Source organism: Poromitra crassiceps, assembly GCF_964638095.1.
Source record: "Poromitra crassiceps genome assembly, chromosome: 2".
NCBI classification, from domain to species: domain Eukaryota; kingdom Metazoa; phylum Chordata; class Actinopteri; order Beryciformes; family Melamphaidae; genus Poromitra; species Poromitra crassiceps.
The window spans coordinates 81,501,114-81,524,610 of record NC_139624.1 but is presented as its reverse complement, the minus strand read 5'-3'; the positions used below and the strand labels follow the sequence as shown (position 1 = coordinate 81,524,610).

At 42.5% G+C, this 23,497-nt stretch overlaps 1 protein-coding gene across 2 annotated transcripts in view; it reads left to right on the top strand.

Annotated features, from left to right (window-relative positions):
* cpsf6 (cleavage and polyadenylation specific factor 6) overlaps positions 1 to 23,497 on the top strand; it is a 44,027-nt gene that overhangs the window by 1,546 nt on the left and 18,984 nt on the right. For both annotated transcript variants that reach the window (XM_083653792.1, XM_083653791.1), the window contains exons 2-6: positions 6,699 to 6,908; positions 9,463 to 9,566; positions 9,964 to 10,109; positions 10,593 to 10,766; positions 14,254 to 14,361. In XM_083653792.1, coding sequence (XP_083509918.1) covers positions 6,699 to 6,908; positions 9,463 to 9,566; positions 9,964 to 10,109; positions 10,593 to 10,766; positions 14,254 to 14,361 — 742 coding nt within the window. The remainder of the gene's footprint in view (positions 1 to 6,698; positions 6,909 to 9,462; positions 9,567 to 9,963; positions 10,110 to 10,592; positions 10,767 to 14,253; positions 14,362 to 23,497) is intronic.

The following is a 23,497-nucleotide window of genomic DNA, read 5'->3' as shown; positions in this document are numbered from 1 at the left end:
TAGAATTTAATACATAGAATTGGGAATGTTACATTCAATTTCATTCAGACTGCCTGGCACACAATCTCCGCCATTTTCACACGGAGCTTCCACAGGAGGGAGGGAGGGAGGGCGTAGTGGCGTCCGAGCATGTAGGGCTAGCTGGCGCTGGCAGACGGCGAGACGGCTCCAATTCGAGGCGGACGGACGACCATGTTTAGGCCTTAAGCCACCACCAATATCACCAAAACAAGTCAGTCCCTGTATATCATTGTACAGTAAATGAATATACACGGAATCACACTGGGAACCAGGGACCATTTCCGAGCACATTTGTCCCCAAACAGACCCCAGGTCTGGTTTGTTTGATCAGTGTGAATGTTGCGTTCAGCACCCAAGCATGGAACAGAGAACCCATTCCCTCCCAGGTCCACTTGAAATGGTGGTGGGGAATCCTTTGTGCGTTCCTGGGCGCGGTACACTTTTCGTGTGAGCACAAACATATTGCCCATTTCCACTGCTGGTTTTGGCGCGGCTCTGCCCGGCTCGACACACTTTTTTGTAGCTTTCTACTGTGGACCCGGTACCATACGGTGACGTAAAAACACTGCTGACGACTGATTGGTCAGGCAGAATCGTGTTTACTGTGACACAGGTAATAATTGTATTATGTCATAAATACTGAATGCAAGCAGTAATTTACAGACATGGTGACATTTTATTTTGATGACAGCCTAGCGCTGCCAGCCTTCTCAAGCAAAAAACGTTTGGTAACGTGTGTTTCAGGGTTGTTTAACGTTAGGCGCTTCAGTGAATGAGCTGTCGCCTGCCCCGCATTCCACAAAGTAATGTTGGACATGTCCACATTTGCAAGGAGAGATTGGGGGCTGCAATAAAGGCGACTGTCGTAAGACCAAAACACACCTCAGTTTTAATTATTTTACATGACTATTTTGTTACCCGGCATGTGGCGGACAGACCTCTCATGTCACTCGCCAAAGCTAAAATATGCCCGCCATTGGCGGGTGGCGGGCTCTAATTTCTGGCCCTGCACGGAGGTGAAGCACTCTTGTTTTTTTCATGCAGTCAGTATCGAACAGCTTTATCAAGCCATTTTTTTATTGTATTGTTAACGTGTCTATCGCGATATATATTGCTATCGTTTTATCGCCCAGCCCTAATAAAAACACATTTCTATGATAATCAAATTTTGTACATACTGAAAAACACATGTAAACACAGTGAATTTTACAAAGTAATGCATCTCTTTATTAACAAAACATTTGGAAAAGCCCATAAATATTAGATTTACCTCTCAATGTGAACATTTTGGCTGATACCGATAACCGATATTAACATTGCAACATCGGCCAATACCGATATGATTGCCGATATATCGTGCATCACTGTTAATTATGGATCATAATACAATGAATGCAATTGCAAATGCACTTTATTTTAAAATTAGCCACACAGTGAGAAAAAATAAATCATGTAATATTGGGGGGGCGGGGGGGGGGAGTAGGGATGCACCGATCGATCGGCACGGGATCGGCCTCGACCGGTGATCTGCGCCGGTCACTCTAAATAGCCGATTCTGTGAGCTGATTTTCACGTGACAACGTGCGCCCACCCGAAAGCAAGCAGCGAGACAGAGACGAATGAATTGCAGCCAAAACAAAAGCAGCCACACACATGCCACAGCATGTCTTCGTCGGTGTGGACATATTTCACCGTCAGTGAAGACGATACAAAGCTTGCAGTTTGTCACACATGCAAGTCAAAAATATCCGCGGAGGGGCAGGGTAGGTTGGAGTCCACTCTAGTCTGCGCGGCTCGCTTCACCTCACCGTAGTCACCTCGCCCCTCTTCCCCGACCAGCTGCAGTCCACATCACCGCTGCCTGCTGCTATCTGTCAGTCACGTTGTAACGTGGATACAGGAGAGGACTATTTGTTTCGTATTGCGAATAGAACGACGAACATAATAATAAAACGCATCGGACCAGTGTGCAGTGTGCGAGATTTTTTTTTTCTTTCGAATGGCGGATTAAAAAAAACGGACTCTTGAGTCAACTCAAACTCATTTCCTCATCTAACTACCGTAAATTCCGGACTATAAGCCGCACCGGTGTATAAGCCGCACCTGCAAAGTTGACTATTTTTTTCTTATATAAGCCGCACCGGACTATAAGCCGCGGGTGTTTTAATGGTATTTTTTTTTTTTTTTTTTTTTTTATTGTGTTTTAATGTTTAATTACCATATGTAAGGGTTCATGCACAGAGGGGATTGTCGGGAAAGGGATGGCTGTTTGAGGAAGCTCCCATTTATTAACATTTCAACAAAACAACATAACACAACACCACCTGTGTTGTTTTTTACAGTGCACACAGTGTCATACAGTGTCATACAGTGTGGTGAAAAGAGGGCAAGAGAGGAAATTAAAACTTATTATAGTTATATAGGATTTATAGTTAGAAAGAGTGCTAAAAAAGAGAGATTTTTTTTTTTTTTTTGAAAAAATCCATAGATAAGCCGCACCGTTATATAAGCCGCAGGGGCCAAAAAAGCCCAAAAAACGGGGAAAAAGGTGCGGCTTATAGTCCGGAATTTACGGTACTCAATAACAGCCAAATCCACATCTGTAGAGTGGGCATGGCTTCGAAGGTCTCTGGGCTCCAGACCTATTAGGCTATAAACTCCTTGTCCATGGATAACATTTTGACGTTTATTTATTTTATTTTATTAGTTTATTTGGCAGGGACATATACAAAAAAAAGATTAAACACCATAGAGGAAGTAGGGCTGGGCGATAAAACGATGTCGAAAATTTTCACGAAAAAAACGGCCACGATAACGATGATAAATTTATGAGCTGTAATTTCGATAAAAAAATTCAGTGTTGCGTTCAAAACCCCTCAGAAACATGACCGCAGCTTAGCACAGCAATGCTTATTGTGAATAACGTGTCGTTTTTTGGGGGTATTTGAAGGCAACACTGAGTGGAACCAATGGCATCAATGGAAAATAAACCATGTGATGCACGCGTTTGCGGAAGAATCCCTTCTGCTCAGAGCCTCGCAGTCGGCTGGCTGAGTTGCTCTTACTAACCAGTTAGAGCCTGGCCCGGCAAGAGTAACATAAACAGATGGAATTAAAATATGTCAGGCCGTGGATTTGTACACGGGAGATAAAGCTGCAGCAGACAGTAGTTCTGGTTATGGGTAGCGGTAGCTGGCTGTCATGAATGGTATAAAATTAGCATCTACATCGCGTTAGCTAACGCTAACGTTAGCTTACGCGCTAACGTTAATATCTTCATACTTGACAATCTTGCTAACGTTATGCTATCTGTTAGACCATCTATAGCAGCTATCCGAATAACATTACACATCTATGGTTTAAACAGTCTTTGCTTCCTTTATCAAACCAACAGCAGCTAACTATAGCTGCATAATCAACACCTAGCCTTGGACCAAGACGTTCATTGCATTGCAACAGAATAAGCACACCAAAGACCAGTGGTATAAGGGAAAACAAGTAACAAGCATAGAACAATTACCGTATATAATAAGATGAAAATGCAAATGGATCAAGTTACATTAACAAGCCATAAGTGAATAGTATGGACAAACAGATGACTAAATAAAGGGTTATCATTTAATGACAACAATAGCCAATGAGCTGCATTGAGCCTCTCTCATGAGAATACTTTGAATTGAATTCAACTTAATTGTAACCGTCAGAGATTAATAGAGTCGTATCTTATACATTCTATATCGCTCTGCATTGAATTTTAATTGTGCCCCTAAAATTCTTCATGTGCTTTTTATGTGCAATTAGTATTATTGATAAATTTATATCGTGATAAATATCGACATCGATCGATATAAGAAAACATATCGTGATTAAAAAAAAAATTGCCATATCGCCCAGGCCTAAGAGGAAGATATGCTTTGTAACAGATTTAGCCATAGGCTACTTTCCATCTGGAGCCCCTGTTCTGTTGCACCTTTTTTCTTTTGGAAAAGTAAATGCATGATAGCTGTGGGATATACATTGTATTTACACAAAAAAGAAAAGCTCTTTCCAGTAACCTGGAACACTTTTATTTTGAGATGTTTTGGGGGCACGGTGGCTCAGTGGTAGAGCTGTCGCCTCGCAGTCAGAAGGCCCTGAGTTCGATTCTCGCCTGGGACACTGTGAGCACTGTGGTTGTGTTCCCCCCCATATCTTCAGTGCCCACTGCCCAGGTGGGGTATCTCGTCGTAAGGGCCGTTCTGTCTGTGTGGAGTTTGCATGTTCTCCCCGTGCTCCCCCAGGGGGGTTCCTCCGTATATAACCCCCCCCCATTAAAAACATGCAGAAGATCAGATCGTCATCGTCACCCGACAGTGACGACAACATCCGAAGTTGGTCCCCGGGCGCTGTACGAGAAAAGCGACCACTGCTCCTGGCCTGCCCCTCGGAGGAAAGGACAAGCCAGGATGGGTTAAATGCAGAGGACAAATTTCACCGGCCACCATCAGCATGTGTGTGTTTGTGGCCTTCCGTGCATGTGTTGATGTGTAATCGTGTCACAATAAAGACGGGCTTGTCCGTCTGAAATCGTGTTTTAAATCGTGAAATCGTGAGTGAGATCGACCTACCTCATGCAAATGATAAGAAATGTGATATGAATGTTAATTTTCTATTAAAGCAAAGTAAAAAAAAAAAAAAAAAAAACGTCAAAAAATAACCCATCTATTATTGTTCTTATAAAGAAAATCGGAATCTGCCAAAATCGGTATCGGCAAGTCAGACTATTCAAAAATCGGAAATCGGAATCGGCCAAGAAAATGGCAATCGGTGCATCTCTAGGGGAAAGTGATGTATCGATTCGAGATGCATCGATAATCGTTTGATAATTGAATCGTAGCCCTCGGAATCGGAATCGAATCGTGAGGTATCTAGTAGGGATGGGCATTTCTAGCAAAAACACTATTCGAAATTCACTGGCCAAATTCGAATTTACCGTAATTCGAAATTCGAAAATAAAAATAAAAATGTAAAAAAAATTATTATTATTTTTTATTTTTTATTTTTTTTGTGAGTGAAATGTTGCATTGTCTCCCCTGATTCTAAGTCTACGGCTTTATTAATTAATATAAAAAGTTTCTGCTGTGGATTTTTAGCTCAAACAAGCATTGCACCACTGAAGTAAAGAACATGTTACATGACATTGACATTTTCGAAAATAAAAAACAGTTTTGACAATCATGAGTGGTTCATTAAATATTTAGTAGACTCAGGTCTGAGTGCCAAAGGGGTGCCAAAGTCACCCCCTCTCCCTCTTCATGGGATTTCATCCGCCATTCATTTTTCCATAAACCTTGCTTAAAATGCTTATAAAAATTGTTTTACGGTACTTGCTCAAACCAAGCGATTTGACTATACTTAGAATCAGGGGAGACAATGCAACATTTCACTCAAATTTTTTTTTTTTTTTTTTTCGAATTTCGAATTTCAATAATAAAAGTCGACCTTGATAATAACAACGATTATTCGAAAATTCGATGCCCATCCCTAGTATCTAGAGATTCCCACCCCTAGTCTCTAGCTGCATCTTCCTCTCAATGCAACAGCTGAGCTCACTGTTTCTTTTTCTCCTCTCCTTCTCTCTCTCTCTCAACAGTCACTAAGTTTTTCACAATCAAAATGGTCCAGGGTGGTCAATGAAAGCTCGCTTTTTTATCAGCAGTCATCAGGAAACATTCAACAAGGCTCCACATGACTGAAAGCGATCAGGATTAAGCGCTAAAATGGCACGCGTGCTGTGTGTCTCCGGATCGTTAACCTCATTCTCGTTCTCTGGATCAACAACAACGTTGACATCATTGGCACTCGGCATCGGGAGGATTAACGTTATTACGTTTGCAAGCAGCTGTCTATCCACCGAGAAATCAGCAGAGGTAGTGTTGAGAGAGGACAGAGCGAGCGTGCTATCACGTTGTTGTCATGAAATTTGGTCCGCGGCTCGTGTAACGCGTCCGGCCAGTCGTTTGAATGCATTAAGCAATGTTCTGCATCAACATAGATCGGTTTGTGAAAACCAATGCGGGATTATTCCCCCTTTATAAAAACAAAATATGTGGGAATATGCGCGAATCCTGCAATCCTGCGCCAAAATTCAGGCCCTGGGTAGGTTATATAAAGCCACCAGTATTTCATAACCAGTTTAAAAAGTTCCGTGTAGGGAGGACGGTCGATATGCGCCGTTGCTATGACGACCAGTTAATGTGGGCGGAAGGCAGATTGAGCGAGTACTACTTGCGGTGGAAGCAGAGACTACTTCAGATCGAGACGAGTAAAGCCGAGTTGAGACGAGCCATATTATGCAGTACCATATGATGGAAATGAGCCAATAGTTAACGTACCCAAACACTGAAGTGGAATGCTATTTCTGTGTGACCACTAGTTATCCCATGTAAAACATTTTTAATGTGAAAGCTGACCAGCAGGGGATTCAGGACAAATTAGCTTTCTTGAGTCTCATAAATTCAATTCATGCTAGCCTATTTCCAATGTTGAAGTTTAAATGGCAAAGCAATATAATATTCTCTGTATCTATATTCAGTGTATTGCGTGTATTGAATACTAACAATACACTTACCGTAATTTACGTAGCACATTTGTAACGATGCCATTATTGACATTGGTCTCTTTATTATGTCCAACAGGAGTCCGACTACCCAGTCCATGATCAGATCGACCTGTACGATGATGTCATATCCCCGTCAGCCAATAACGGCGATGCTCCAGAGGACCGTGACTACCTAGATACACTGCCTGCACCAGGCGGCACAGAGGGAGGGAAGAGTAGCCAGCCCAACGTTGTCTACACTTACACAGGCAAAAGGATTGCCCTATACATTGGAAACCTCACATGGGTAGGTCTGAGATTTCTATTCGGTCTGCTTAGTAACTCTGGGAAAGAATAACTATTTTACTGCAGTGTCCAAATCCTAAGAGGTAGCAGCTTTTCTTTGGGGGGGAAAGGCATTAAAGACAGCCATGTGTGAAAGCTATTCTTCTGCCATGGTGGATTCTTCACTAACAAACCGATCTGCAACTTGGTGGAAAATCTGAACTTTTATTCAAACATTGTTATCAGTAGTAAAGATGATGCAGGGTATCCACGGGGTCTTGAAAAGTATTAGAAGTTGATAAATCAATTTAGGGAAAATTAAGACTCTTAAAAAGTATTAAAACGTCTTAATTGCTATTTGAGAGGTATTCAATTTTGTAGCTGTTGTGCTGATGGTGTTAAATGAGTATATGATATTGTCCCATATCGATCGCAGACGCAGACCCCTGAATTGAATTGATATCGTATCGTGACAGACTTTGTGATATCTGAAAATATCGTATTGTTGTCAAAAGAATATATAATATTGTATCGTGATGACACTTGTGATTTACACGCCTATTGTTGATGTGACGAAAGTGGCGTTGAGGTCTTGAAAAAGTCTTAAAAAAGGTCTTAAAAAAACCCATTGATACCTGATGCAGCATTTGCGTGTATATCCCTTTAACACCGAAAACGGCGGGCTTACCTTTCATCCCGGCTACAACCTACATGCGTAGTCACGTGTATATCGTTGTTTCAAGACGTGACCGATGAAATGCATCATGATTTGCTGAAACAGATGTGGCGGAGGTGAAATGCATTGTGGGTTTTGTAGTTTTTTCTTTTTGCCTCGACGGTGTGGAAAGTTTTCCAAAGCTGAACTACACTGCAAGTCAAGGAAGCGGCATTCCATCCAGACAGACGATTCCCCAAACAACTCTAGTTATTATAGAGGATGAAATTAATGATGCATGTTCCAATCTGCAATAGCCTCAAGGTTTTACTGAACGTTGAAATCCTGCACGTTCTTCTGGTGCACGGTGGCAATTCTGCATGGCCGTGTTTCAGACAGTAAAATAAGTGATGACCTGAACGGAGTATGACTTACTTTGAAGACATCAATGAATAAGAAGATTCCAGACACAGATTATGATGTGACTGTTGACACGCTAGCCAAGGCTCATTGGGTGAGTGACATTTTGGGGAATTTGCCGTTGTATTTCAAGACGACTGCAAAACGGAGATCGCTACACGTTACTCTTGCTGCAGTAATTGTCAAGGGTTCAACAGAACCTATTTCCTCAGCCTCTAGTAGCTATCAGCATGAAATAAAAAGCATTTGAGAGCTTAAACCCGTGCCTTTTTATTTGGAAGGGTTACATTTGCCGTCATCTTTATTAACATTTCTTAAAATGCATTAGAATATTTTTATTTTTGGGGGTTAAAGATAAAACATTGTTTTAATGAACATTAGGGCAAATATAATACGAAAAGCCAAAGGGTTAAGCTCTCAAATTATTCTTATTTTATGTTTCTACGTGCTATAGAGCCTGAGATATGAAGGCTTTAGTGAACTCCGACCGCTCTGTCAACTTGAGCACAAAACGTCAGGTTTACAGGGGGTGTTTACAAACGTGCAGTAGGTTTAGAGTGCCGCTCTAGAGAACGCGCTTAGGTATCAATGGGTTAAAAGGTATTGAATTTAATTCAGCATCCCTGCATATCGTCGGTGTCGGGCCAGGACCTCGAATGTCACTTTTTTCACTTTCTTACTTTTTGTCATGAATCAATGCCATTGGTCACCCTTCACGTCTCTGTGTGGTTTTTAACAAATGCAACCAATGGAAAAGCATTAAAACGAGCTTGTGAGTAAATCTCGTAACGCCATTCGCCCTCAATCTGTCAGTCAAACCTCGAAATCCCCCCCCTGCCTCCGTGTGTACCCCCCCACGCAGGACACTAAACCCGGAAAAGACACACGGCAGACGCGCTGTGTATTTCTCATATCGTTTTGACTCATCCTGGCTTCCTCTGACGTTAATATATCAATCAAATGTTTTCCAGTTATTCCTAGGCTGCAAACTTGTTTTAACATGCAAATCGGAGTGCTTTCTGACGAGAATAAAGTAACGTTAACGTTACGTTATGTCAGACTATTTCTCACCCCATGCGAAAGCCCCAAATCGGCCATGAGAGGCGAGGGGCAATCCTGCTGCTCCTGCGCGTGCGCCCGCGGCCTGGAGCTTGGGGGCTCGTGCATGAGGATGCGGCTGCCTCCCGCTTGACTGGCCATGAGAAAGCGCTTCCAAGTCGGACTGATAATATAAACAACATCATTTGAGCTTATCCAGGTCAGATATTTATAAAGTAATGACACATTCAGCGGGAAACTAACTATAATTAAGACATGTGCCAACTTTGACGACATTTGGTTCAGTAGTTTAAGAGCAAACAGGTTTTTTTTACTTCCTGAAAAGTTTCTGTTTTGGAGATTCGAGGTCCTGGAACGACAGCAGCGATATACCCTGTGATGTTTGACATAACAATGGTGATGGCAGTGGTGACTGGTGATGATGTAATTTTCTCTTTTGCAGTGGACGACAGATGAGGACCTGACAGAAGCCATCCGGTCGATAGGCATCACAGACGTGATAGAGATTAAGTTCTTTGAGAACAGAGCCAATGGCCAGTCGAAAGGGTGAGCTATGTCTGTGTGCGGGTGTCAGAATTGCCTTTTCTCAGGTTTCGTGTTTGGCCCTGATACTCATCATCACTACACTATGTAATTTTAGACCCATTGTCCTTTCACATCCTGAGATATTTGTTGTTGTGAAGAAGAATTGAATTTCTAGGTGTGCCACTGCACCCAGACCAGTCAGTCTGTTATCCTTGTATCCTGTGTCTGTCACACTCGACAGGAAAGACATGTTAGTAGTGTTTATTTTAAGATCATTGTGGGCTATTATTGCCGAGCCTGCTGTCAGCGTATCTTGTTGACATCAGCACATTGCCCATAGATCATCATGATACAATTTTGAAATGGATAAAGTGTAGGAATCCTGATGAATAGCTCTCACTGTGTGTGTGTGTTGCAGGTTTGCCCTGGTGTGTGTGGGCTCAGAGGGGTCATCCAGGAAGCTGATGGAGCTGCTGTCGAAGAGGGAGCTCCATGGTCAGAATCCCATCGTCACACCGTGCAACAAACAGTCCCTCAGCCAGTTCGAGATGCAGTCCCGTAAAAGTAAGTAGAGTCATAGTGCGCACGCACATTACTGAGCTGGTCCAAGATTAACTCGCACAAATGGAGGCACGATTTGCACAGATCTCACACACACACACACACACACACACACACACACACACACACACACACACAGATGTATAGTCAGTCACTCACATAATACACAATAGAGATGTCGATGGAATGCTTGGTAAAAAAAAAAAAATCTCCTTTTAAGAGATGGAAAGGAGGATCCGCACACCACAAGAGGTCCCTTTTGAAGTTTTTATATTTGCGTGACGTTTCGAGCACCGGCTCTTCCTCAAGAGTGCTTCAGAAGCCGGGCGCTCTTTTGCTGTGCGGATCCTCCTGTATATGGACATACAGTATAACACACCCAAAATTCTTTGGGCCAAACTTGGGCAAGCAATGTCTATGAGTGTCAACTAAATGTCTTAAGGAGCTAAATGGGAATAAGTTGGTTTCTCCTTGTTGTTTGCACAGGCACCCAGTCGGGCCAGATGTCCGGGGAGGGCAAGGCCGGCCCACCCGGTATTGGCCGGGGGGGATTCCCCATGGGCGGTCGAGGCAGAGGCAGGTTCCCCGGGCCGCCCGGCCCACCAGGAGACCGCTTCCCTGGTCCTATTGGTCCTGGAGGCCCACCACCACACTTCCCTGGTTAGTTTTCAACAACCGTGTGTGCCAGTCACTCGTGGGCTATGTCACTTTCAGTTCTGTCAGTTGAAATACCTGAATTAAAAACTATGACAATCCAAAAAATAAGGATCAAAGAAAAATCAGAACAATTTTCTTTAAACATTTGTATTAAAAGTAAAAAAGACACAAATTAAACTGTGGATGTCTGTCAGTTTTCAAAATGTGTTTGAAGTCCAGCTCCCTCAGTGATTAAATTGAAAGGGAGTCTTTCAGTTTTTCATATGAAGATTTCAACCATTCATTAGTTCAATGTTGCCTGGCAATGGAAAAGCTTCAGTAAAGTAAGCAGGTCAATATAGTCAATGACTGTATTGTAGGGAAAAGTTAATGGGGTTTTAGAATGGCTAGTTCACTTAAATGCATAAAATAAGGTCTGGTTAACAAAAGTTTATGGGAGTGGTAATTTGTGTTCAGCAGGATGATCTTCACGAACGTGAATCACTTTTATGACTTGAAATTAGGGGTGTCGCGGTAGCAAGATGCCGTGAGGAAGAGGGGATGACTGCTTGTCATGTTCCAATAATCCATTATGATGACCAAACTAGGGATGGGCGAGTACTCGTTCATAACGTCAGTACTAGAGTAACGTTTCTGCTGTTCGGGTACTCGCCCCACTCCCCACCCCTTTAAAAATGCTCTAAATCTACGCATGCACCATTATGTGGATCTGGCAGCATGAACTGCACGGGCGTCAAGTCAGCCAGAATGTAGAAGTACGCCATCCGCTTTGTTTTCAAAAATGAAACGCTTATTGTAACGTAACCTTATTTATTTTGAGTAATGCTTTACAGCCAGAGTTTCACGCCATATAACATCACAACAAGTATTTGGATATTTGTTGAAATACCATTTTCTCATCCAACGTGCATCAATAAGCTATATAAGTTTGTTTTCTATAAGTTTGTTTAAGTAACATTATTTTGAAAGTTTTAACAGGACGTTTTCCAGCTCATCCCAAAAATGGTGGCTGGAGCTGCAGCTGTAACGTTAATCACACTGGTCAGTGGTCAGTTTTCACTTTTTGGCAGAACACCGGACCTTGTAATCCGTGGATTTACGTTGGTGTAACAGTGATCATAAAGTAGAAACACACGCTTAACCCAAGTTTGGCTATGTTAAGCAGTTAATTTAGAATATCCATTACTATGGTAATGACGGAGCAGGGGTAATCTGCTGTGTGTTCACACACACACATAACATTTGCATTTTTGCATCGAAAAAGCACTACCTGTAGCACTTTTTGTGAGGAGAGGGACAATTAGGTGTCGTTAGCTGCAGCTGTTGTCCCTACCTCAGATATCCGGTGGTTGGATGGTATTGGTTAGCGCTTCGTCCGAGCCTTATATTTACAGTCTATGGTCCAAGCAGACTTGTGAACAAGCGAAGAAGGCTCATTTCCAATAGGCCTACATGTCCGGTATAATCCATTCTGCTTTATGATTACTGTTACAGTAATGTGGATTACAAGGTCCGGGGTTCTGCCAAAAAGTGAAAACTGACCAGTGACCATAACGTTAGCTGCAGCTAAATAGTGATCGCCATGAAGCAATAAAGTGATTCGTTCTCCACATTTTTTTTTTTTTAATCACTTTATTTCTGTTTTCACCAAAACATGGATGTCACGAAATACAAAAGTGTATGAAAACTCTTTTTCTTTTTTCTCCCCCCACCCACCCCATGGGGACTGAAAAAAAAAAAAAAAAAAACAACACCAACACCAAAAACAACTACAAAATAAAAACAACTACAACAATAACAATAATGGACAGATGTGTGTGCGACTGTGCGTACAGTTATTTGGCTCACAGTAACCCACTTCTCTGCTGCAATTAAACACTGCTCTCTCACAGTTGGTCAATAATATATTTAATAAAGGGTTGCCATATGCTATCGAAATTATACTTAGGCCCTCGTACAGCAAATCTAATCTTTTCTAGTTTCAAAAATTTTAATGTATCTCTGATCCAGTGTTTAAAAGAAGGAGGGGCTCGTTCTCCACATTTCTTGTGGCTAACGTTATGGGACGACGACAGTGTAGTCAGTAAACTAGTGCCATGTTTTCAATGAGTTTTATCGGGGGTGCGTTGTGGAGAAGCGTGCATCTGTCTCGTGTCGTTAACGGAAGCGCATCTCCACCGGTCAATTTTCGTGATGAGATGGGAAACTTCTTAAAACTTTCAAAATAATATTACTTAAACAAAAGTAAATAGCTTATTGATGCACGTTGGATGAGAAAAAGGTATTTCAACGAACAAAGCAGCCCCCCCTGTATCAAAATACATGTTGAGATTTGTATGTGTTGATGTGAAACTGTGGCTGTAAAGCATTACTCCATAACAGTGAAAAAAGATACGCACATCCCAACCAGTTTAAAAGGCAGGTGCTGGACCTAATAGGAAACGCAGTGAAATAAAGCAGGCGGCCTTTATTTGTTTATTTCACTGTAAAGCATTACTCAAAATTAATATTAATGCCAATGTTACAATACGGGTTTTATTTTGAAAGCCCTAAAGCTAGATGACATACTTTTACATTCTGGCTGATTTGACGCCCGTGCAGTTATGCCTGTCTGAAACACAGCCATGCTGCCTGTATAGCCGGATCCACATGGCGATGCGTGCGTACCATTTTTAAAGGGGTGAAGGGTGGGGTGAGTACCCGAACAGCAGAAACATTACTCAAGTACTGACGTTATGAACGAGTACCCGAGTACTCCCGCCCATCCCTAGATAAGAGTTTGGTGATCCATTATCTGTGTAGTGTGAAACAAAGCTGTGGTTGTGCCATGCATTAACCTATAGGCCCAGACCTGGTTAAACTCTGTTAATGAGAAGCCTTGATTTATTTGAATTGTCGGTTTTTATTTTTTCAGGGTCTTGTTACCCATGTGATGAAAGTTAGTTTTTAAACATGACATGACATTATCACCACAATGAAACAAGTGCCTTGTAAATGAAAAATTAGATTAATTCAAAATGCGCAGATATCACTTTAAACTCTGCTTTCTGCCTGTCTGTGCTGGTCCGTAAGCACGGTGCTTCTACTCACCCACTGCATGGATTGAAGGCTAGTCTGTTATAGTCTGTGTTTTTAGAGAGGGGTCTGTCACCTTCCCCATCTCCAGGCTGTATCCGTGTCTCTCTTCCCCATCTCTTTGTTCTCTATCTTCCAACACCACTCTTTGACAAGCAGTTTGCTCAAGGCTGAATTTCACAAACTGCCAGCCGTAAACACCTTTCAAATCTTAATAGAGGAGGATCTAAATCAAGCCGCCAGCTTTTCTCCTTTCCTTTCTTTCCCTCTCTTGTCCTTCATCTTGCCTTTTTCACATATCTGCTCTTACTTACTGGCTGGTGCCCTGTGCTCCTCGACTGGGATAAGCCTTCAGTCGGGAGGCGGGAGTGTATGGAGGCAAGAGTTGTGATTGGTTTGTTTTCTCCCCCATTAGGCTCGGGGATGAGACCAGATCTGATTAGGCACCAAGATGGCCCTCTGATGGATATGAGTTTCAATCCCTTCCCACCGGGGGGCAGGGACGGGAACTGGCGACCCAGAGGTGAGACACCTCCATTGATTGGATCAATTTCCTCCTTATCCTAACCCTGTTTGATTGGATGGATTGCCTCCTTATCCCCTGTTTGTAGGAAGAGTTGTGCCATTGAAAGCGTTGAGGCTCGACTGCTCCAAAAATGTCTTCATTTATTGCATTACACTTGAAATCTCTGAAGGTCTCTAGGCCTTTCTGAGTCTATATTACTGAATATATGTCTTCTGCCAAGGCCATCTTCAAGAAAGACACTTATGTTCAATAAGAATGGTCCAACAAAATTAAATTACATTAGGCTGACAGTCAATAATTAAAATTAGGGATGCACCATAGGGAGTTTTAACCCCAGCAAGGTTCAAGGTAGTCTTTATTATCCCCGAGGGGCAATTTGTGAAGCAGCCAGTAGAAGCATAAAAAACAACAAATCATCAAACAGCAAACACATTTCAGCACAACAATTGACAGCAGTTACAGTGGAAATCACATGGGGCTATTTAACGCAGCAAAAAGCCCCAGAGACACTCCCATACGGAGGAGGAGTGTGCAGTTGAGGGGAGGGGGGGGGGCACGCAGAGCAGCACACAACACTGACCCAGACAGCAGGACAGGATTGGCAAACGCAAGCTAGAATATCTGATGCCCACCACCAGCAGTAAATCAAGACCAGCAAGAAGCTGCAACCAGCAGCGCACGCAGGGGCCAGCGCTGCTGGTTGCAGCTAAAAAATATTGTTTTGCCAAACAAAATTCCTTGGTTTTCGCTGTTCTATTGAAGGAAATTATTTTTGAGGTGTGACTACATCAGAAAATATTAGCTTCAGTCAGTGATGTGCATGAAATGTTTAATTTCACAAAAGGCTCATTATCTCAGCTTCTAGAAAAAAACGGCTGCTTTTGGTTAAATCAAGCTATCTTCTCCGGCTGATAACTAAATAACGGAAAATGATATCAATAAACCTGTTTTTGCTGATGATAGAACATAAAATGTAATCAAATTTTGAGAAAAGCCGCTGCAAAATCAAGCATTTATGATCGCAATAATCACAAAAAACTCTGCGAAATCCTGGAGGGACTGATTGTTAACGCAAACATACAGTAGAACACCTCTGAAATGTTCATTTATTTTGTCTACTAAAGTGTATCACTCAATACAAGAAATAAGCAAAGGCCTTTATAGATGCGAAAGCCTGTGGCTGCTTAGTCTGTAGATAAAAACCAATGACATAAGGCATATTATAAAACGGCTCTCTCAAATCAAGCAATCTGATTGGTTCACAGCCATTGTATAAATCCAATAACCCACTCCAATAACCCATAGCCATGGGTTATTGGTTGCCATGGCAACTCTCTTACTAAAAGCCTTTGGTTACCTCAAAAAAAACAAATGGCTGGGACAGCTGTCAGATCCTTGTGAATCGATCTTCGCTTATAACTTTACTAATACTTCGCAGAAAATTATGTTTTGTACAAGAATAAATGCGGGCTAATGTCTTCTTTGCAAAAAAAGGCTGTTAACCCCGCATTTAACCCCGTAACGTTAGTTGGTGTCGGGCTTTGCAGAAAGCACTCAGCTTCTCAGCAAGCGCTGAGAATGCAGCGCTGCGCTCGAGCTGCCTGTCGGCTTTCCAGAAAGCTCTCAGCTTCTCAGCAAGCGCCAGGATTGGCCAATGTCAACTTCAGTCTCCAGAACGATCCAATCAAATCACCCGTACGTTCTTGCGGTCCCGCCTTAGAGTAGTGTTTCAACTGACTCTATCAGAATACCATGCCAGTCGGACTTATAGTATTATTATTATTATATTATTATACTTGGAAACCGTTTTATAAAAGCAATATAGCACTCGAGCTGCGTGGTGCTGTGGCATATATCCCGCTGATAAGCTGTTATCCCACGAGGCCGCAGGCCGAGTGGGATAACAGCCACAACACACTTGCTCTCATGCTATATTGCTTAAGTAGACTGTTATCCCTTAAAGCAGACCAGGGCAACTGGCGGCTGCATGCGGCCGCGAGCAGCCCCCTGTGTGGCCCGTGCTGGAATTGCATTTTCTTTTCTTTTTTCTTTTTCTTTTTTTTACTACAGTGCACCTGAACGCAACATGCAAGATACCCACTGAATAAGTGTCCAAATGTTCATGTCATTCTGGCCAATACTCCACTTCTGTTATAACATTTCAGTCTGGAATATGGAATATCTTTCAATAATCTTTATGACTAAAAGGCTAAAAGTAATCTCATGTGTAAGAAATGACTGTTCTACACTGAAGTAGAAATTTAAATTATTAACTACCGTAGTTGGTTTTGGATTTGTTTAGCTTCAAGAGTGCATTTTTGCTCCTGTGACCCTCAACACAGGCTTTGAGAATCCCGGGCCACTTACTGATACTTTTGCTTAAAGCAGCTACGAGCAACTTTTTCGATTGTTATTAAACAGTATAAATTTAATATCAATGCATCACATCTTACCTCTAATAGTCGACGATACCAACGCAGAGTAGTCTCGCTTGAACCCCGAGTGAATCGGCCAGTGTTAGTATGTCTGTAGCCAGGGCAGATCAGGAATTGAAATGAAACGGTTTGCAGCAGCCACTTCGGCCATAACCACAAAATAACTTCCAAAAAACCTGTTAGAATATAACGAGAGATGTTCCCGCGAGTATGCGTGGCGTTCACATTGTTTATGTTATGTTGCTAGGCAGCGCAAACGGCATAAAAAGGCAGCTGCGTTTCACTTCCTGGTTTCACTTCCGCGGTTCACTTCCGGGTTACCCGGTCCGGTCGCTCTAGAGAGCCCCCTGTTGGCGCGAGTTTAGACAGACTATAGACTTAATAATCACCTAAGGGAGCAATCTCAGATACACACGGCTTTGGTCTCGTCGACTATTAGAGGTAAGATGTGATGCATTGATATTAAATTTATACTGTTTAATAACAATCGAAAAAGTTGCTCGTAGCTGCTTTAAAATTAACCCACTCATATTTTGGTTTATTTCAAGAAAATCATTTTGGCTAGTGGAAATTCTAATTGGCTGGTAACTTTAAAATCTAGCAGCCATATTGGCAGGTGGTCAAAAAAGTTAATTTCAAGCCCTGCAGGGAGAGCAGGTGGTGACATAGGAGTGAGTGAGAAAAGGATCCCATATTGGTGGTTAAGACTGAATAATGACATCACAACTGTTAATTTAAAATGAGTTATTCCTCTAAACCTGGCTTCAAATGCCCAAAATTTTTCACGCTGGCCCCGTTCGCCCCCCCAGCCCTCAGCAAAATCTGGCCCTCTGGTAGCGAGGACATGAAAAATAATTGCCCGCCCCTGCCTTAAAGGGTATCCTGTGCTGTCAACACAACAAGCATTAACTTTAGCCTTACTTAGCTTAACGTTATTGGCCAAGTTATTAGTTAGTTTATCGGCTAGAAATTCTGTCAGGTTACAGAAACTAGGCGGCTTTTTTCTGCATTTCGAGGAGAAAATTCTCAAAATGAAGATTGATTGACAGCCATGTCGTGAGATGATTGGTTGAAATGGGGTAGAAATTTGATAGTACTAGCTGACGTCACCATACTGTAGATTACAGTTATTAATGGAATCCTGAAAAATGAACTTTTGATGTGAAAAAGTGAAAAACTAAAAAAAGATTTTGTGAATTGTTTTTGCATACATTATTAAATAGGTGCACTGAATACCCAGATATGTGAACCAAAATAAATAAATAAAAAAGTCATTTTTCGGTTCAGCTCGTCTGTAAAGACAAACCCTGGACATTTAATTTCGAGTAAAGCATGATGGTTGTTATGTGGTTTGAACCAGCTCTAGGGGTATAAAGTGAATGAATGTGGGTGGTAGGTCGCTTTCACATATAAGCTGTTTGGTCCGCTTTAACCGCGCCAGAGTTCGTTTCCTCGGATAGTGCGGTTCGTTTGGGATGGTGTGAAAGCGCAAACGAACTCTGTGGCGGAACAAACAAACAAACCCTGGTTCGCTTGAAAACGTGGGTCTCGGTTCGCTTCCAAGTGAACCCTGGCGAGCTTCATTTGTTGTGTGAAAGCAAAACGGACTAAACACAAGAGCGCCAGTGCATCTCATGCACTCATGCAGTGCATCATGAGTAGAAGACGGTAGAAGGGAGCAAAACAAACACTGCGGCGTGCACACGTGTACAGTACCTGCGCGCCGCGTTGTACGTCGTCATAACAACATCACATTTCTCAACAGCTGGCCAGCTTGCCTATCTCCTTCGGCACGTAGGCTACTCTCATCTGCAGAATGAAATGTTCAACAGCTTGCTGCCTCATCTGCTGCTCATATTGGGCACATTCTTGTTAAATAATTATTTGATAGTAACACAAAAGTAAAACCAGAAATCCCAATATCGCAGGTGGTGTTGCTCCATGGTTTGTGTTTTGCGGATTGTGTCAACTCCCATCTAGTCCGCTGCGTTGCGCGTCTACTCCGTCCCAGCTCCGACGATCCGGAGCTCTCTGAAGCAGATACGCAAGGCTTCTATTTTCCACGGATGTCGGAGCAAAGCTGCAGCAAGTTGGGCGGAGCCAGGCATGGAGTCAACAGGGCAGAGGTGCTTACAGCATTCAATATCAAGCCAGAGGACAAACATGTATGAGGAAAAGTTCATCATTGAAGTGGAAAACCACAAAATAATATATGACACGACACATCCTTCCAGAAGCAGAGGAGGGGTTACAAGGACAACACCAAGCATGGTGTTGTCCTTGTAACCCCTCCTCTGCTTCTCCAGTTGGGAACAATGATCTTCTGCCTGTTTGTTTTTGTATTTATCCCACATACAAAGTGTCTCGCGAGATTTCACCGTGAGAACTTGTCGGTCTCGTCACTCTAGCTGTCTGGCGGAGTGGAGCCGTGACGTACTCTGCACGCAGCCGGTTAGTGTTGGCGGAGCACGGAGCAAAACCGGAGCACAGCCGCAACGCAACGCAAATGCAACCAGTGGAATCCCGGCGTAAGAATCGAGTGAGCGAGATGCCTAGTACTGTTCAAATGCACTAAATATGTACTTGGGAGGGACAAGGTGAAAAGAAGTAGCTCGCAACGAGTTTTATTTTTTGTAAGTACCGTAAATTCCGGACTATAAGGCGCACCGGTGTATAAGCCGCACCTGCAGAGTTGACTGTTTTTTACATATATAAGCCGCACCGGTCTATAAGCCGCGGGTGTTTTGATGTTTAATTACCATATGTAAGGCTTCGTGCACAGAGGGGATTGTCGGGAAAGAGATGGCTGTTTGGGGAAGCTCCCATTTATTAACATTTCAACAAAACAAAAGTCAGGTCACTAATCCCCAGACAAAATCACACATTGTGAGATGCTTAAAAATCACCATCGGCGGGAGCTTTACTCCAGATGCTGTGCAGCCAAGAACACAAGTGAAATTCGTTCTCTCGTGACCTGTGGTTCTCAACGTGATGGACGATTCACCTTTCTTGTTAACAGTCCTAGTGAGAGGCAGGTCGAACGTCAAAGGCACTTCATCCATATTTATGATCTGCTCCGGTCCGATGGAATATTCCATGATCTTTCTTTGTGTGAATTCGCCGAAGTTTGTAATTTTCTCCTGGTAGTCGGGAGGGAGTTGCTGACACAGTCGTCCGCGCCCTGACGGACAGTCCCTTTCGTCTCGGGTTTGTGCATGATCCTTTGCTGCTGCTGCTGTTGTTGTTCCTGTCTCGCTACTGTCTCAGACATGGCTTTCAGGCTCAATCGCCGCCATCGTCGTAACACAGCCAGTTCTCCATCTTTTGAAGCATGATGTTAGATTACAACGAGCTAGTTGTGTGGCTTAGCCTTCCAAAATGTTGCTGTTAGTTTTTTAGAATGTAATACATAGAATTGGGAATGTTACATTCAATTTCATTCAGACTGTCTTTCAGGCTCAATCGCTGCCTTTTTCCCCCCGGAGCGAGGGAGGAGGGAGGGTGTTTTACCGTAGTGGCTGAGAGAGAGTAGTGGCACAGTGCTCCAATCAGGTCGCGAGGCACATTTTTTGCAACATCATCCAATCAGGGTCTCGCTCTCATAATGTCTGTCTTGCTCTCGTTCTGCCTCATACCAACATCCATAGATTTTGGAGGTTCCCGAGTGGCCGTTTGCTGGAAAAATCCATAGATAAGCCGCACCGTTATATAAGCCGCAGGGGGCAAAAAAGGCCAAAAAACGGGAAAAAAGCCGCGGCTTATAGTCCGGAATTTACGGTAGCTCTCCTCCTAAACAAGTTTGGGCACCCTTGCCTTAAAGTGACAGTCACCTTTTTGACCCCAAAATAGGGCACTTAAGTGACTAATTTTGATGGTTTTCTGTTTGCACTCTTAACTGTCACCCTTTTCACTCTCTGAGTTTGCATCCCTGTCTATTTATCGGAATAATAAATAACGTAAAATGACACATACAGTATCTGCCGATAATTTATCGAATCGATGTACCGTAAATTCCGGACTATAAGCCGCACCTTTTTTCCCGTTTTTTGGCCTTTTTTGGCCCCTGCGGCTTATATAACGGTGCGGCTTATCTATGGATTTTTTCAAAAAAAAAAAAAAAATCTCTCTTTTTTAGCACTCTTTCTAACTATAAAGCCACTTCTGTTTTAATTTCCTCTCTTGCCCTCTTTTCACCACACTGTATGACACTGTATGACACTGTATGACACTGTGTGCACTGTAAATAACAACACAGGTGGTGTTGTGTTATGTTGTTTTGTTGAAATGTTAATAAATGGGAGCATTACATATGGTAATTAAACATTAAAACACAATAAATAAATAAAAAAAATACCATTAAAACACCCGCGGCTTATAGTCCGGTGCGGCTTATATAAGAAAAAAATAGTCAACTTTGAAGGTGCGGCTTATACACCGGTGCGCCTTATAGTCCGGAATTTACGGTATATATTGTGCATCCCTAATTAAAATGCAATCCTACTGTTTGTTGATGAAAGGCTGTGGTTATCATAAAACATTTCTGTTGAGACCTCATTTGAGAGCTAACATAAGAAAGCTCAATTGAAAAGATTACAGTTTACAAGTGACAAGCTACTTTGGTGTGTATAGTAAAGTGCTCAGGCAGTTCACCCAAAACCAAAAATACATATTTTTTACCTTGTAGTGTGATTTATCCATTTACCGTAAATTCCGGACTATAAGGCGCACCGGTGTATAAGCCGCACCTTCAGAGTTGACTATTTCTTTCTTATATAAGCCGCACCGGACTATAAGCCGCGGGTGTTTTGATGTTTAATTACCATATGTAAGGCTTCGTGCACAGAGGGGATTGTCGGGAAAGAGATGGCTGTTTGGGGAAGCTCCCATTTATTAACATTTCAACAAAACAAAAGTCAGGTCACTAATCCCCAGACAAAATCACACATTGTGAGATGCTTAAAAATCACCATCGGCGGGAGCTTTACTCCAGATGCTGTGCAGCCAAGAACACAAGTGAAATTCGTTCTCTCGTGACCTGTGGTTCTCAACGTGATGGACGATTCACCTTTCTTGTTAACAGTCCTAGTGAGAGGCAGGTCGAACGTCAAAGGCACTTCATCCATATTTATGATCTGCTCCGGTCCGATGGAATATTCCTTGATCTTTCTTTGTGTGAATTCGCCGAAGTTTGTAATTTTCTCCTGGTAGTCGGGAGGGAGTTGCTGACACAGTCGTCCGCGCCCTGACGGACAGTCCCTTTCGTCTCGGGTTTGTGCATGATCCTTTGCTGCTGCTGCTGTTGTTGTTGTTCCTGTCTCGCTACTGTCTCAGACATGGCTTTCAGGCTCAATCGCCGCCATCGTCGTAACACAGCCAGTTCTCCATCTTTTGAAGCATGATGTTAGATTACAACGAGCTAGTTGTGAGGCTTAGCCTTCCAAAATGTTGCTGTTAGTTTTTTAGAATGTAATACATAGAATTGGGAATGTTACATTCAATTTCATTCAGACTGTCTTTCAGGCTCAATCGCTGCCTTTTTCCCCCCGGAGCGAGGGAGGAGGGAGGGTGTTTTACCGTAGTGGCTGAGAGAGAGTAGTGGCACAGTGCTCCAATCAGGTCGCGAGGCACATTTTTTGCAACATCATCCAATCAGGGTCTCGCTCTCATAATGTCTGTCTTGCTCTCGTTCTGCCTCATACCAACATCCATAGATTTTGGAGGTTCCCGAGTGGCCGTTTGCTGGAAAAATCCATAGATAAGCCGCACCGTTATATAAGCCGCAGAGGCCAAAAAAGGCCAAAAAACGGGAAAAAAGCCGCGGCTTATAGTCCGGAATTTACGGTAGATCGTTTTGGTGAGTTGCCGACTCCGAGTTTTGGAGATATTGGCTGTAGGGATGTCTGCATTCTCCATCGAATACAATGGAACTGCATCACACTCCGCTAGTGGTGCTCAAAGTACCAAAAAAAAATACATTTGAAAAGCTCGACAGCAATGTCTCTTTCCAGAAATCATGACCTGGTTACTCAAGATAATCAACAGACCTTGTTGTGAGCAGTTTCATGTAGGGACTATTTCTACAGCAACTAGTGTTGGTCGAATGAAAATAGTTCCTACATGAATCTCTCACACCAAAATTATCTAGAGATAGATAATAAAAAAAACACGTAATAGGAAAAACAAGTATTTTTGATTTTTTTGGGGTAAACTGTCCCTAAGTTAGTCTAAGCAGAGATTGGCTAACATTGTGGCAGAAAAATGTACTTCCTGACAGTAAAAAAATGTATAATTAGTGAAGGCTTAAAACTGGTACAGACCTTTCAATGTCACAACTTTTTTTTTCTTCTTTTCGAAAAGAAAAAAGCTTATATACTAACCCTGACACCCCTGACTCTTCCTTCTCTAACACTGGGTTAGAAGCACACAGCAAATCTCTGATATGCCATACTGCACTCTATCTAGTATATGTCCCAAATAATTAATTATATCCCTGTCGGCCTCGGTTTGAGTTCTGCAAGAACCCTCCCTCCTGTATAATGCTCAGTGTAAAAAAAAAAAAATAATAATAATAATATATATATATCCTTTTAAATTAAGTTTAATTTCTATAATTTCTTGCAGTTTAATGAGAGAAACTAACAAATGGTTTGAGAAAATCCTGTAGTGTCCACTAAGTTTTAACTGACAGCCCTTGTTTG